A 14,986-nucleotide genomic window follows, 5' to 3' on the forward strand; every position below is an offset into this window, starting at 1 on the left:
AAATCTTGAATGAAACACTCACTCTCAATGCAAAATTTCATCCTTTATAGTTTCGTAGCCATTTAATTTGATGACCCATAAAGAATTGAAATCGTATCAAGAGAGTTTTATTTAAATGAAAATTATTTCTTATCTCTTCTTAAATATACTATTATACCAAAAAATATCTATATGACAACTTATATATGTAATGCCATAGAAAGTCAAGTTGAACAAGAACTTTTAATTCTAGGCCTAGAAATTTTTAGGAAGAATAAATTATTATTCGACTGCATACATGGCAGCAAGGTGAAGTTGAAAACAAAAAAGCACAATACACGTAGAGAAGAGATGATGATGGATGTCTGTAAAATTGTAAACACGACACGGCTACACTGCCTTGGCTCCATTGTCATTGTTGATGAGCTTCTCGATGGCCTGCAGCGCCTGGACGGCGGCCTGGATGTAGAAGGTGATGGGCCCGGCCAACAGCGCGAGCGGGTTGGCGGCGACCTCCTCTTTCTCGTCCGCATCCGCCGGCGGCAGCGGCGCCGCCGAGTCCTCGTCGAACTTCTTGGCCTGCTCCAGGTACTTGTCCATGCGCGGCATCGCGAACAGCCTGTTCTTCTCCATGTCACCCCTTCTCCGACGACATGGTGTACGGCCGGCCCTGCTGCTCGTACACCGCCGGCGACTTCATCAGCTTCTGCAGCTGCTGCAGCTCCTTCCTCAGCGCGTCGAGCAGCGGGTCGTCGTACGGATCCGCCACCGGCACGTCCCCCAGCGTGTTTTGCGCCTCCACCAGTTTGTCCAGCGTGTCGTCAAGCTTCTTGCCGTCCGCCATCGTCCTCGCCTGCTTGATCATCGTTGCCATCTGCAGCCGGGCCTCCTCCTTCACCACGTCCACCGGTGGGTCATCCGCCGGGAACGCACTGCCGCTTCGCCGCACGGTGACCGTCGCCGTGGCACGTCTAACAGCTTCCCCACGGTCTTGTACGCGTAGGTCACCTCTAGGATGTCAGCACCGCGCTCGGTGTCGATGGTCGGGAGGAGGAGGTCCACGATCAGCTTCAGCACCTCCTTGCTGTAGAGGTCGCCGAAGGCGACGGTGACCGACGGGCCCAGCGTCCTGCGGGTAGTTTCCGGCGGCCACCTTCTGTATGGTGGACTCGTCCTTGACGGGTGTCACTGTGACGGTGAGGTCTTGCACCACCACGGTGAGAAGGCCGGCAAGGCACTGGGAGAAGGCCATGCTCAGCTTGTCGACGTCGTTGACGACGGAGAAAGTCTCTCCCGTGCTGTTCCTGGCGACGGCGTTGAGCACCGTAGGGTCGTAGTCGGCGCCGAACCCAAAGGTGTACACTGGCGCGTTGCCGATCTTGACGTCGGCAGCGTTCCCGCCACGGTTCTGCTGCTCGTCGGACATGAGCATGACGCCGATGATGCGGCCGGAGCTGAGGTTCTGGTCGGCGAGGACCTTCAGGATCGAGATTGTGTTTTGTTTCCTTACCCGTGACTGAAATTTTTGCTACGTACAAGGATCTGGCAACACACGATTGGAAAGTGCCCGAAATTTTTGTTGTTACGTTGATGAAATTTTATATCAGGAATCTTATTTATTTATTTATTTCATTTGGCACCCTTTGACATATGTGATTATATATTATTCTTTGTCGTAAATTTGCATCAGGAATCTTTTCTTATTTTTTATTTCAATTTTCACCTTTCCACCTCCTACGGCATCGTACGTCATCGTTTGTTTCGCACGTAGAGGGGAGCGGGAGCGACCTAAGAAAAGTCGCATCATCTGGTGGTCTTACTTTTGTTCTTTTTAGTTGTAGGAGATCTATATATCTCTTATATAGATAAACCTCACTAGCTAATTCTCTTCACATGCAAAGCATCCACATCATCATCCACTAGAGCATCCCATTAACTAATTCTCTTGTCATGCAAGGCATCCACATCAACATCCACTAAATCATCCCACCAATACATTACCCCGTCATGCAAAGTGTTCACATCATTATCCACAAATAAATCGAACTAACACATATCATTTATCCTGCATCTATGTTATTCACATTAGCAAACCACATCATTTTCTAACATATATTTAGTTGTCCATGCTAGAATACTAAAAACCATCCACTTACATATTATGATAGTATAATTTTACCGGTAATTTCCGCAGCAACGCACAGGGCATTCTCCTGGTATAATTAAAAAATAATGACATATATAATTAAAAAATAATGACATATGACAATCCCTATCAAGAAAACAAATTGTTAGAGCATCTCTGGGAGTTTAGTATAGTTTACTGGCTAAACTACAAGTTCTAGCAAGTTATCATAAGAAATAGCAATATTAAGTTTGTCTTGTTCCAACAGTCTCCTATAATAGCTTTTTAAATGGTATTCTATTGGGAATCCCAAACTATTTCTAACAAACCACACCTTTTTTAATAGTTTATTTGTCTCTTACCGTTTTGTAGTCTAGGTCCAATTTACTATAATCTCTCGAGAAAATTGACAGACATGGAGCAGATACATAGTTCCTCTCAACTATGAAAGATTATAAGTTGGAAAGGATATTTGCCAACTTTTAAAATTTTTAAGGAGCTCTTTTATTACCAAACTATTGGAGGACACTTTTTCTGTTTGCTAAAAAATCAAAATAGGGAGTTGTCACGACCAACCAAGGTGAGCAAACTGTCTAATGTGCAAGCAGCATCACCTACACGAAAGAATTCACCTTCGACATTGTCCTCGAGTGGATCTGCTCAAATTGTTTGCCACCACTACAAGGGCATGGGTCAACAAGCGTGCTTATATTGCTACGGATGATGGTGGATACGTTGGTGTAGTGATAAAGAGAATAAATATGTGCTTGCCGTTAACCATGATACATATGATGAAACTGAGGATAGTAGCGCTGAAGTAATTGATAGTGTTGCATGCACTGCGACCTACAAATCCATTATCATCAAACATGTACACTACCAGACTAGCGATCATTCCTGTCGGCCGAAAACCGTCAGGAATATACACAAAACTGTCAAGAATTTAGTTCCCGACGGACAGTCCGTCTGGAACACACCATTAGGAAAGACATGACAGGAAACTCAGTGAACTCTGACGGTCACCCGTCAGGAAATAATTCCTGACGGCAGTTTCTGACGGCTCTCAGTTCTCCATCGAATTCAATTTACTGTCAGCGTAACCGACAGGAATCTTTGCAAATCTCTGTCGTAGCGGCCGTCAGGAGAACACATGCTAACAGTATAAAAAATCTTATTTCCTGTCACCCTGCCGTCAGGAAAATAATGACAGGAATCAAGATCATGCTCACATCCATCCATTTTGATTCCAAAAAAAAGTACCACTTGCATTTGGCATCACAGGCACAAATTTACACACACATTCTAAATCCAAATTACCAAATTCACCACATTGCTCGAGAGTCTAGACTTCAGCAGTATTACATGCCAACTAAGTTCAAGAGGCAAGACTTCAGTAAGTCTAGCCGCTAACATGCCAACTAAATAACACAGAGGCCTTTTCACTCTCTGAAATCTACATACTAGATATATGACTGCACAAAAGAGGTCAACTTACTTCAACAGAAGCAAGTCAACATGGAGCTTCACCATATATACTCCAACTGCACAAAAGAAGTTGGCTTTACTACAAAAAGAAGCAAGTCAACTTGGAGCAGAACCAGCGTTGCCTTCATTCTCTTCAATGCCATTGCTCTCTTGATCACTAGAACCAACACCTCCAGGATGTGTTGACTCTGTGCCCTACAAAGTGATGGAACAGTAAAGATAGCACATGTCAACTCAAGTCCAGGTGATATAATTTGAATAAGCTAAATAATTTTAGCATCAGCGAGACCTTAAGCTAAACAATTTTGAATAAGTGAATGAAATGAGATATTTTCTCCAATTCCTCTTGTAGAACAAAGAAAAACTACAACGAGACATACATGATTATGGAACAAAGAAAAACTCCATTCTATCCGTCTCACCAAAACCCTCAATTTCTGACTCTTGACAGCGCCTCTCACCGTGTGCAGTCCATGTTTTATAGTTGGACTTAAACCCATTATGACATAGATGCAGCTCTATCTTGCCCCTTTTGTGTCGAAAACAATTCCTACACACAGCACAAGGGCATTTCCTCTTGTACTACAGACTCATTTGAGAAAGCAAAATCTAGGAACTCATTTGTATGTTGAACCCAATCACATATTGGACTACCACGCTTCCAACCACTATACATCCAATCACGCTCATCCATAATTTAGTATTGCTGTTAACATTCACATAGTGATATAATTAGGCGCCCAATACTATTTCCCAACTATATACAGATAGTTTCATGTAAATAGCAAAACATATTGCCATGTACATAGTTTCTATTGCCTGACTAACTAGCACTCTCTGCTGGACTTTTTTCTATGTGAAATAAACATTCAATGGCCAACCAAAAACGAATTTCATATCTATTCACACTAAACAGTGACAAAAATAAAAAAAATTTAAGTTCATATCCATCAATACACAGTGAAACAATACTATTTATATATACATTAATATATATGTCACCAAGCATGTATCTGACACTAGCTAGCTAAATGAGCATCATCAGGCCAATGAATCAGTATACATAAAAAAATGCAAGGGAAGAATCAAATCACCTCTTGCTGCAGGATCTCTTTTTCCCCTCTCTTGTAGCAGTAAATCACCTCCTCTTGTGGCAACTGGCAGGAGTCCGTGTCGACGTACAGGGCTTGGACGGAGGTGAATCCACGGCAGCGGCGAAGCACGGGCAGATTTTGGGCGCGGCCGGCTATAGGGTTCTGTTGTGGGTGCTGCGGCCGCGGGTGCTGCGACGTGACCGGAGCAGGCAGCTGTGGAGGAGGGGGGCGTGGAGGAGGGGGCCGCAGAGGACGCGGTGCGTGCGGAGGAGGCGGGCACACGCGAGGGAGGCAGCTGCGGAGGAGGGGGCCGCCGGTCGCCGGAGGACGTGGGCGCGCGCGGGGCACGCCGTGCGGAGGAGGTGGGCGCGCGCAGGGCACGCCGTGCGCTCGGAGGCGGCCACGCGCGTGGGGAGTGGGAGGCCCGGGCACGGCCCACACGGGGTGACGCCGTGCGCGAGGGAAGCGGCGGCCGCTGGTGGAGAGTGGGAGACGGTGGCAGATTGGGAGATTTGGTTAGGGTTTTGTGTTTCGTTTTTATATGTATCTCATTTTGCTAGTGGGCCCCGGAAAATGAGCGCGGGATATCTCCGCGCCAACTTCGTTTTCTCCCGCATCTGCTCCAATTTGCACCTGGGAATAATTCCTGTGGGCATGGAAGCCGACAGGAATTTAAGTTCCTGTCGGTTTAGAGAGCCCGACAGGAATCTATATGAGCCCCTGACTGTTATATTCATTTCCTGACGGCTCTTCGAAACCGACAGGAAATATTTGTATGATTCCCATCGGTTTTCAGGTGCCGACAGGATTTGTTCCTTATTGCCGTCGGTTTTTACGAAACCGTCAGTATTTAATTCGACCGACAAGAATTATCGCTGGTCTGGTAGTGGTAGTGCAAAAGTTAAGCAAGCGGATAAGCTACAACGACATAATTTGTTCCAGCTGTTTCTCATCGTCAAGGATTGTCATGTTTCGTAAGTTCAGATCTGGTTAAGAAACTTGGATTGACAATACATGCTCATCAACATCTGTGCCCCCTTAAATGGTTTAACAATAGTGTTAAGTAAAAGGTAACACAATTTGTGCATGCGCATTTTTCTGTTGAATAATACAATGATTATGTTTATTTTAAAGTTGTTTCTATGCAAGCTTGTTCAATTTTGTTAGGTCACCCATGACAATATGAATATATAATACTAATGCTATACACCATGGTAGACAAAATAAATACACGTTCATACATAAGGGTAAGAAAATTGCTTTGCTTCCATGCATTAACGTGCATACACGTTCAAAAGTTCTAACGTGCATCCTAAAGAAGAAAACTATACGTAACACTCTAAATTTTGCTTCTTTAAAAATAAAGCTAAAATAATTTATTTTGTATTTCTGTGCTTATGAAAATATAGTAAAATGAAAATTTTTCTTAAATTAAAATTCATCATAGAGTTTAGCATTGTTGTGCATACATGCTGGTACATATGTTTTATGTGATGTTTGTTTGTTGCTCCTTTGGGTGTTGAGACTAAGCAAAGTTTTTAAAATTTGGTTTAGTAGAACGTACTAAACGATCTTCGTACATCTTTATCTTTATCTGCAACCAAATTCCTTGTTTCTAAGCTTAAGTTTTTATTAGGAGCTTCCTAAAATCTTTTCTTTGTCACTCAAAGCACTTCTTTTAGTTCCTCGTCCATCAACCAGTCTCTACAAACTTTGTAGGAATTTCAGCTTCCGTTCTCACTTTTCTGTAAGCATAATCTAATTTTTAGATGCTCCAAATTATCTTATCATAAGATCCAAATACTTTAATTGGTTTTCTCATGTTCCATAATGTATTCGAGATTTTTCCTTGAATTTCTGGAGTATTTGGAGTATTTTTCATGGCTTAAATCATAATTCTAGACTTTTCTAGGATTATTTTATTTGCCAAATTAATTAATTTCGAAAATAATAAAATCTTTCATTTTATCCCACGCTGAAGCCCATGATCTCAATGGTCAATGTCTTTATTTACTAATGGGCTTTAATAATTAATTAGGCCTATTAGTAAAGATGAAGGTTGCAAATCAATTAGTACCATATCGCTAGTTGACGTGGAGGTGGAGAGTTTTTCTCTCTATATATGTACCAACCCCTTAGGCAAAGTACATCAAAGACTATCATATGACAAACCTCTAATTTGAGAATTTCTAAGGTAGTAAAATAAAATTTATATTTTTTTCTCTATAACGTGATCGCCATCGTCTCGCCTATATACGACATCTAGGAACGGTCGGCTGCTCCGGCGTTGCTGTAGCTCCAAGAAAGCGTCACTGCCGGTGAACCTACTCCCTGTCCACCAACGTAAGCCCCAATCACTTTATCTTTCAGTTTGGAAAATACAAACAGCTCGGTTTTAGATTAAAAATACGTTTTCACTATTTACAGAATTGGCACTGATTTTCTTTTGGCCATAAAATATTCATCTTAACTCCGTTTTGACCCATTCAAATTGCGTTGGATTCGTATTAGTGAGATCTACAAGTTAGTAACATTGTTTTCTCAGTTTGAAACTTTTTATTTTTCGTGACCCTAATTAATTAATTAATTACTTTTCTATATAAAATCTTAGAAAATTCATAACTTCTCCGTTTTAACTCCGATTTTCATGATCTTTACGTCTATGATATCGTAGCGATGCATAGAATCATTTCACAAACTTTTCATACTGTTTTTATATGATTGCTGTACTGTTCTAATTGTAGCCTTGTTTGCTTCGTGTATATTGTCTCCGATTGTTTGTGTGTTGATGATCGATGATCGAGTTTAGTCGGTGAACAATTCGTGGTGAACAATAGTACTTCAGTGATCAAGATCTGAGCCTTGGACAACTAGTGAGACCAGCAGGATAAGCAAGAGTAATTGGATTAAGACAAGTATAGCATTTGAGTTTTATTTCTGTGATCATGATCTTGTGACTAGATTAATGTTAAGTAATAAATGATAAAAATGACTTTTTAGCCACTTGATGATTTATCTGTAAGTGATAACCGGGACAACAGTGCAACCATGAGGGCTATAATGGCTCTGGCTTTAGCTCAGTATGCGGACCTTTTTCTAGCTTGTTAGCGGTTACCTTAAATGGCGTAAGAATGGCTAGACACGTTGGGTATAGTGTGGCCTCTGTCCGTGTGTATAGGCTGCAGGTTATGTGCCATGGAAGGGGGGCTCTATATCTGCCTGCCGAGTGAATCTAGTGGCCCTAACTTGTTAGACGAAACCTTTGAAAGACTTCATAGTGATCCCTGCCGACCTTCCTTGGTAGTGGGTTAAGAGGCTGATCACCTCGGGCGAAAGGGTAAATCATGACTCATGGGTAAAGATGTACAACCTCTGCAGAGTGTAAAACTGGTATACTAGCCGTGCTCACGGTCATGAGCGGCCTTAGGGATTCTTGCATCGACGGTGATGATTCTTGTGTGTTAAATATGCTCATTATTTATTATTTAATGCTCTACATTATTTATGTCACATTGATCATGTGATTGTGGGAGCTATACAATCTAGTTGCTATACCTGTGGAGTTCGACATGGACTCACTCTTGCTATTTCCCCCAAACCTCAGGAGAAGTTTAGGCTTGTGATCAACCAGTTAGTTGGATCCTGTTGAGTGAAGTTAATACCCGAAGTTTGGAGTTGGCTATCCGTTGTTTGCTATCAAAGGTTATCTCTTTTATACTAAGTACGTTATATAATTTATGCATTGTCTTTTGATATTACCCCTTATTTGTAGCTATATGTGAGATTTGCCTTTTAAAACTCGCATATGGTGCATATCTGGTTTTGTCCTTAAAATCGGGTATTACACTATACAGGCTCATTATAATCCTACCGTTGGCATGAACATTATTTCTAAGGGTTTGACTAAAGAACTTTGCCCCAACAAGTCCTTGATCCCATCTCATAAGCTTTTAAGAACTCCTTCTAGAGTTACTATAGAAAGTTATGAGGTCATAAGGTCTATACCTTTGCGCATAAGAGGCTCTGAGTACCATCTAAACTTTCACATCTATGACATCTTTCAAGAGCGCAAAACAAAGTCTCTTGAATTTAAAGTTGGGAAACTCTATTATCAATGTCTTGCTTGCACGCTCACATAATACAATAGTAGAACCCAAGCCCGAACAAGATCTTGTTGAGGAAGTTTTATTGGCATCTCTAGAAGACTTGGCCCAACCTCTTTTTGATGATGAACACTTCATCGAAGAAGAGGAGGAGCTAGCAGGACCTATTCAGCTAGACCCCTTCGAGGTGCCTTCACAACCCTTAATTGAGCTAAAACCTCTTCCTCTTGGCTTGAAAAATGTATTTCTCAATAATAATCCAAAAACTCCTGTCATCATAAGTGATAAGCTATCCTAGGAAGAAACTATAGGCTTGTCATTGTCCTAGAAAGACATAGATCAACTATAGGCTATTCACTCCATGACCTCATAGCAATTAGTCCTGTTCTCTGCACGTATTGTATCCCTATGGATCCTGACATCTCACCAAGGGAACCACAACGGAGACTTAACAATGCTATGCGAGAGGTTGTTAAGAAAGAAGTCTTAAAGGTTTACCAAGAAGGGATTATTAATCTCATGCCACATAGTGAGTGGGTTGGCGCTATCCAAGTGGTGCCAAAGAAAGGAGGAATGAAACTCATTAAGAATGAAAAGAATGAACTCATTCCTCAACAAACTGTCATTGGGTGGAGAATGTGCATAGACTATTGAAAACTCAATAAGGCTACAAAGAAAGACCACTTCTCATTACCCATCATTGATGAAATGTTGGAACGACTTGCAAATCACTCTTTCTTTTATTTCCTTGATGGGTATTCTAGATATCATCAAATCCTGACAAACGTAGATGACCAAAGAAAGACCACTTTCACATGCCCGTATGGAACTTACGCATACCGATGAATGTTGCTCAGATTGTGAAATGCTCCAGCTTCTTTCCAACGGTGCATGATGTCTATCTTCTCCAAGATGATAGAGAAAGGAGGTGTTCATGGATGACTTTACTGTCTATGGCAAAACCTTCGATGATTGTTTAGAGAATTTAGACAGTCTTACAATGTTTGAAGAAAAGCACTTAGTCCCAAACTATGCCATTTTATGGTTCGAGAAGAAATAGTGCTAGGACACAAGGTGTCTGAATGTGGGATAGAAGTAGATAGAGCAAAGATTGAAGTCATTGAACAACTTCCACCTCCCATGAATGTGAAAGGAATCTGAAGCTTTCTAGGCCATACGGGGTTCTACGGCATTTTATCAAAAACTTTTCTCAAATCGCTAGACCCCTCACTAGCCTATAGCTAAGGATGCACCTTTCATCTTCAATAATGTGTGCCATGAAGCTTTCCAAACTCTGAAGCAAGCACTCATTTTAGCTCTAACCATCCAACCACCTGATTGGATGTTGCCTTTTGAGATCATGTGTGATGCTAGTGACTTTGTTGTTGGTTCCATTCTTGGCTAAACAAAGGATAAGAAGCATTATTCTATATCCTATGCTAGCAAAACCTACCACTAAAAGAGTTGTTGACAATTGTCTTTGCAATAGATAAGTTCATATCTTACTTAGTGGGAGCAAAGATAATCATTCATTTAGACCGTGCTGCTCTATTGACTCTTCTTAGCGTCACTACCTAGGATTGTCAGTCCTTGGCACAACACTAGAAACGCTTGTGTGACACCAGAAGTGGCAAACGGTTTTACCGCAAGCGGACGGTGGTCAATGTAGCACTTCACTAGGAGTATTCTAGGTATCGTATTTTCCATGGGGAATGAGAAGTGGAATAACTAGACCAATTGAGTCGTCGGATGATGATCAAAGGGCTTAGGATGGGTGGAGAGGTATTTCTAGTATTTGACTTCTGGCTAAGCTATTCTAAGTATACTTGAGAGTTAACTCCCTTCCTACTATAGCCGATAGGTGAAAAGGGTGTGGCGAAACACTTCCCTAGGTAGCTACCATGCAAGCCAACTATTATTTGCAACTTGCCTAACAACACACTAAAGAGAACTCCTAATGTCTAGCAGAGGCCTGTCACACTTCGCTGCTGGCGTTCTTCAGGTGCGACAAGATGTCCACAAGGGTAGACTTAGTCTGGACACCACGTCTACACTAATTCTACTACTCTAGACCCAGCTAAGGTTTCGAGCACTTCACACAAGGCAAAGCAATGTGCCAGATAGGCCGGTTATATACTTAAAATAAACAAAGACAGAAAGTAAATACTAAAAGTACTCAGATGAAAGTCAACTAGAAAGAAGACTAACTAGAAGACAAGCATCCGTTGAGGCGCTCCTGGAAGAAGACTCCCGACAAGCCAGGACTCCTCCTCGGGGAACTGCTTACTCTCTTCCCTTTATTCTCACACTTAGCTAAGGGTAGCTCTTCCTAAGATACATCTTGCTTAACTAGGCTCTCTAAGGGGGTATTTATAGGGGAGAGATGGAGTAGGGGCTACTCCAGCGCCACATCAGCAATCCGCTTGACCTCCAGCATGCACCGTTGGATAAACCGACCTTGGAACCACCATATGATCAATGGTTGGGGATTTCCATCACATGTTCATCATGGGGGCGTTGGTGGGAGTGAACCGACTCAAGATGGGGCCCACATGTAGGTCGGTCGACGTGCCCAATGACAGGTGGGATCAATGTTGTCTTCTAGAAGGAATCCCCTGTCGGTTGGTGCAAACCAGGTGGCTGGATGGCCCCATAGTGGGGTTGGTCGACCCAACTTTGGTAGAACCAAAGGTTCATCTTCTGCAGGTGACTTCCTGGTGAAATTCTGAGCACAGTGGTGGTGCTGGGCCCACAAATGTGGGGTCGGCTGATCCCACTAATGTGCCCATCTTTTGCACATTGTCTCGTCTCGAGAAGCTCTGAGATTGATGAATGTGAAGTTGGTTTTCCAATTGGCCATTTTGGGGTGGTAGTCCAACCTTCATATAGAGCTTCTTAACCCTGAAAAGTAGTCGATTGCACACCTGCATCCAAATGATGACATGTACATGTGGAACCAAGTTATTTGTACCTAAGTCATCACTATGTGTTTGGTGATTTTCTTCTAGAAAGAATGTATTGTTGACGGTTTTGATGGGGAAAAAATAGGGCTTGTCTACCGTCAACAAGAACCCCACACTTAAGTATTTGCTCGTCCTCGAGCAAAGGTTAGAGGAAGATAACCTATGATTATGACACTTTTAAGATATAAGCAAACACAAAGACTACTCAAGACATATCTTATACAAGTGGGTTATGTGGCACTGTCTAACATATATCCTTAGGATGTTGAAGAATGGAATAGTTCTCAAAACAAAGTCATCTTCCCATTTTCATATCCTTAGTACTTAGAGTTTTTGATAAATGTTTTAAAAGAAAGCACATAGTTCATCCTTACTCCTCTAATAGTACTCTCAAGTTACTTAGTAAGTATAGGAATCCTCACCAAGGCATAGCATAAGATTGCCTTCTTTTGTTTCATCCTACATCTATTAGGCTTATGTGGGGCTCAGGTAGGGAGCAACAAGATAGCATAGTTGCATTGTATACATTGTAAAGTCAAAACAAGGATCCAAGGAGAAGAATGTCATAATCCTAGATCAAGATGTGTAAGTGTGTGAAAAATGATTAGAATAGAATGCTCCTATATTTGATAAGATCTCTCTCTCTCTCTCTTTCTCTATTTTATTTAAGACATGGCTAGCTTTTTTTTCTTTTCTCTTTTTTTTTTCAAAAGCAATGGACCTTCATGTGCCCATTTTTTTACTAAGCATAGCCTTTGTGTCTCATCTTATAACCAATACTTAGAGAGAGATATTCTAAACCTTAAAACATGGAGCATCTATATGGTGGAAATGGATGGCATGTTTTTGTGTACTTCCAATGTAGAAGCAGTATATATATGGGGTGTGTGTGATCTTGATCTTGGGACTATGACATAATTCTCAACTAGGGTCACAAGGTTTGACTAAACTCAACACAAGTACAAGTAGCATATATAGAAGGGTTTTGAACAAGGTATGAACATATATGGCTGTGGTAGGAATTCTCTTACTATTGAGGAGTAAGTGACACTATGGTTTTATGATATTTTCAAAAATAAATCTCTAAGCACTTTGAATAGAAAGGGTATGAATCATGAGCTAAGAACTATATCACAATTGTCAACAACCAAGTCAATATGATATTCCTATCAAGATATGTGACCCACAAGGCCACAAGTATAAGCATATGCAAGAATTAGACTTTGTGACACTTTTAACCTTTTAATGTCATGAATCATGTCACACTTTGAATGTCATAAATCATAGATCTCAGTCTTCTTGTTTTTTTGTTTTATTTTATCTAACAAAGCCAACAAGAGACAGAAGTAATAAAAATGAAAGATCAGAGGGGGAGTAGGAGTGGCAAACCAGTCAGAAGGTAGGTAGACATTGAGTGGATGCTGAATGATGGGTCTAGGGCTCCAAGGTGGGGTCGGCCGACCCCACTTGGGCTTGCCTATTGCTGCCATTTGAATTCCCATTGTTCATGATGTACCCCTACAAGCTTCTGTTCCCGTTGGCCGTCAAAGAGGGGGTCGGCCGACCCCCTACTTAGGGTAGAATTTGTCGAGCCAACTTGCCTCACCATGTACTACGTCATGGTGTGTTTAGGAAATTCAGAGACTTAGTTGGGGGGCCACTTGACCCCCGCCCACACTTGGATTCTTGAGCATTTTGAAATCCAAAGACGTGGGAAACATCAAGTGCAGGGGTCCTACTGGTGGCAACACACCAATAGGACCAAGTTGGGTCATGGGTAAGTAGCTAAAATCTTATTATCAATTTAACAGGGGAAATTTCAATCTTGTGTACCATGGCATAGAGCAATTTTAGTTCATCATATTTTATAGAGTCAGAAGAACCAGGAAAAAGATGGGTAGTAATCCAGAAATAAATTAAACACAAGGTTGGGTTGTGAATTTTAGAGGTTAAGAGAGTGGAGCAATCATCAAAATTTACTCTTGTCAAACCCAGGCATGGTAGTGTCTAAGTCAATTGTACAATCAAAGTCACAACCTAGAGCAGTGGTTAGAAGACCCCAAGTATAGCTACACTCTTGCCCACACATGTGAAATGTTATGAGTCAGTTTTAGTGTGCATAAAAATTGTTTAGTGAGCACTTCTATACCAAGTTTAAGGTACTCACCAAAAACCTCCCAAACCAATGGTATTAAAATATCATTAAATTCTTTAGTGATACCTGTGCGGTCCACAAGGGCCGGGTTGAGGATGCTTGTATGGCGGAAACCGCTCTCCTTTAGGTTGTTGAACTTGATCAGCTCTTCCGGTGTTAATATGAGTTTATTCTTTAGGCTCCATTGCTCTTGGAGGAGGTTCGTAGAGCACCACTTGATGGTGACTCTCCCCTTCCTCCATCCTCTCATGGCTTCCCTCATTAGAGTGATTAGAGCTTTGAGAACAACTCTCACCCCCTTTGGACTTCTAGAATCAGGAGAGGATTGCTTTCTCCATTTTCCTGCACAACACAGACAACCAAACTTTTTCCTACTACTCCTATGCAAGACTATTTTTTCAACTATTCTAATCTTGAGAAATAACTTGCAACTAAGAAGAGAGAAGAGGGATTGTGAGCTCGAGATAATTTTGGTGATTTTGGGTGTGGAATTGAGCTCACAATGCATGGGTATTTATAGGGGAAGAAGGGCAAGTGGTGAACACCCCAATGCGGGGGTCGGCCGACCTCCCCATAAGCACTATGTTTCAAAATTTTGAATCCTAGCAGGGAATCTTGCAACATATATGAACTCTTTTCCAGAGATTGGCCAATGTAGGGGTTGGCCGACCCATACCGTAAGCACTTTAGCACTCTAAATGATGTGGCATTAAGTGTTTACTAAATTAAAGCCTAGGCGTGGACAAAAAGTAAAGTTCTTTTATAAGATTCCATTGCCTAGTGCTATGTGAAAGAGAAAAGATGATTTGCAAAAGTGGAGATATGCTTAAAGTGGTTGTCAGTGATCATGACAGCACTAGAGCATGTCTAGGAGACCACTTTACAAGCTGGTGCACAGGTCCCGAACGAACCATTTCTTTTTAGACTTTAGCTTGTCTGTCATGCATGGGATTCTAAACCAAAGCAAATGGGAGATAGAAGACTGCGAAAAGGGCAAGTTTTGGGGTCGACCGACCCCAACTTGAAAGCTCCAGGAGCATCCAAGTGCTGACCTTGACACATTGCATCAAGCCAAAGTGAAA

General features: G+C 41.8%; 1 protein-coding gene and 1 pseudogene across 1 annotated transcript in view; both read right to left on the reverse strand.

Annotated features, from left to right (window-relative positions):
• Positions 370–1,732, reverse strand: LOC8063846 (annotated as a pseudogene).
• The window catches only part of LOC110432647 (neural Wiskott-Aldrich syndrome protein-like), a 109,487-nt gene continuing 98,186 nt past the window's right edge, over positions 3,686–14,986 (reverse strand). The window contains exons 2-3 of the mRNA XM_021453422.1: positions 4,684–5,158; positions 3,686–3,784 (exon numbers count right to left, since the gene is read on the reverse strand). Coding sequence (XP_021309097.1) covers positions 3,686–3,784; positions 4,684–5,158 — 574 coding nt within the window. The remainder of the gene's footprint in view (positions 3,785–4,683; positions 5,159–14,986) is intronic.

This window comes from Sorghum bicolor, chromosome 2, assembly GCF_000003195.3.
Source record: "Sorghum bicolor cultivar BTx623 chromosome 2, Sorghum_bicolor_NCBIv3, whole genome shotgun sequence".
In the NCBI taxonomy this organism is placed as follows: domain Eukaryota; kingdom Viridiplantae; phylum Streptophyta; class Magnoliopsida; order Poales; family Poaceae; genus Sorghum; species Sorghum bicolor.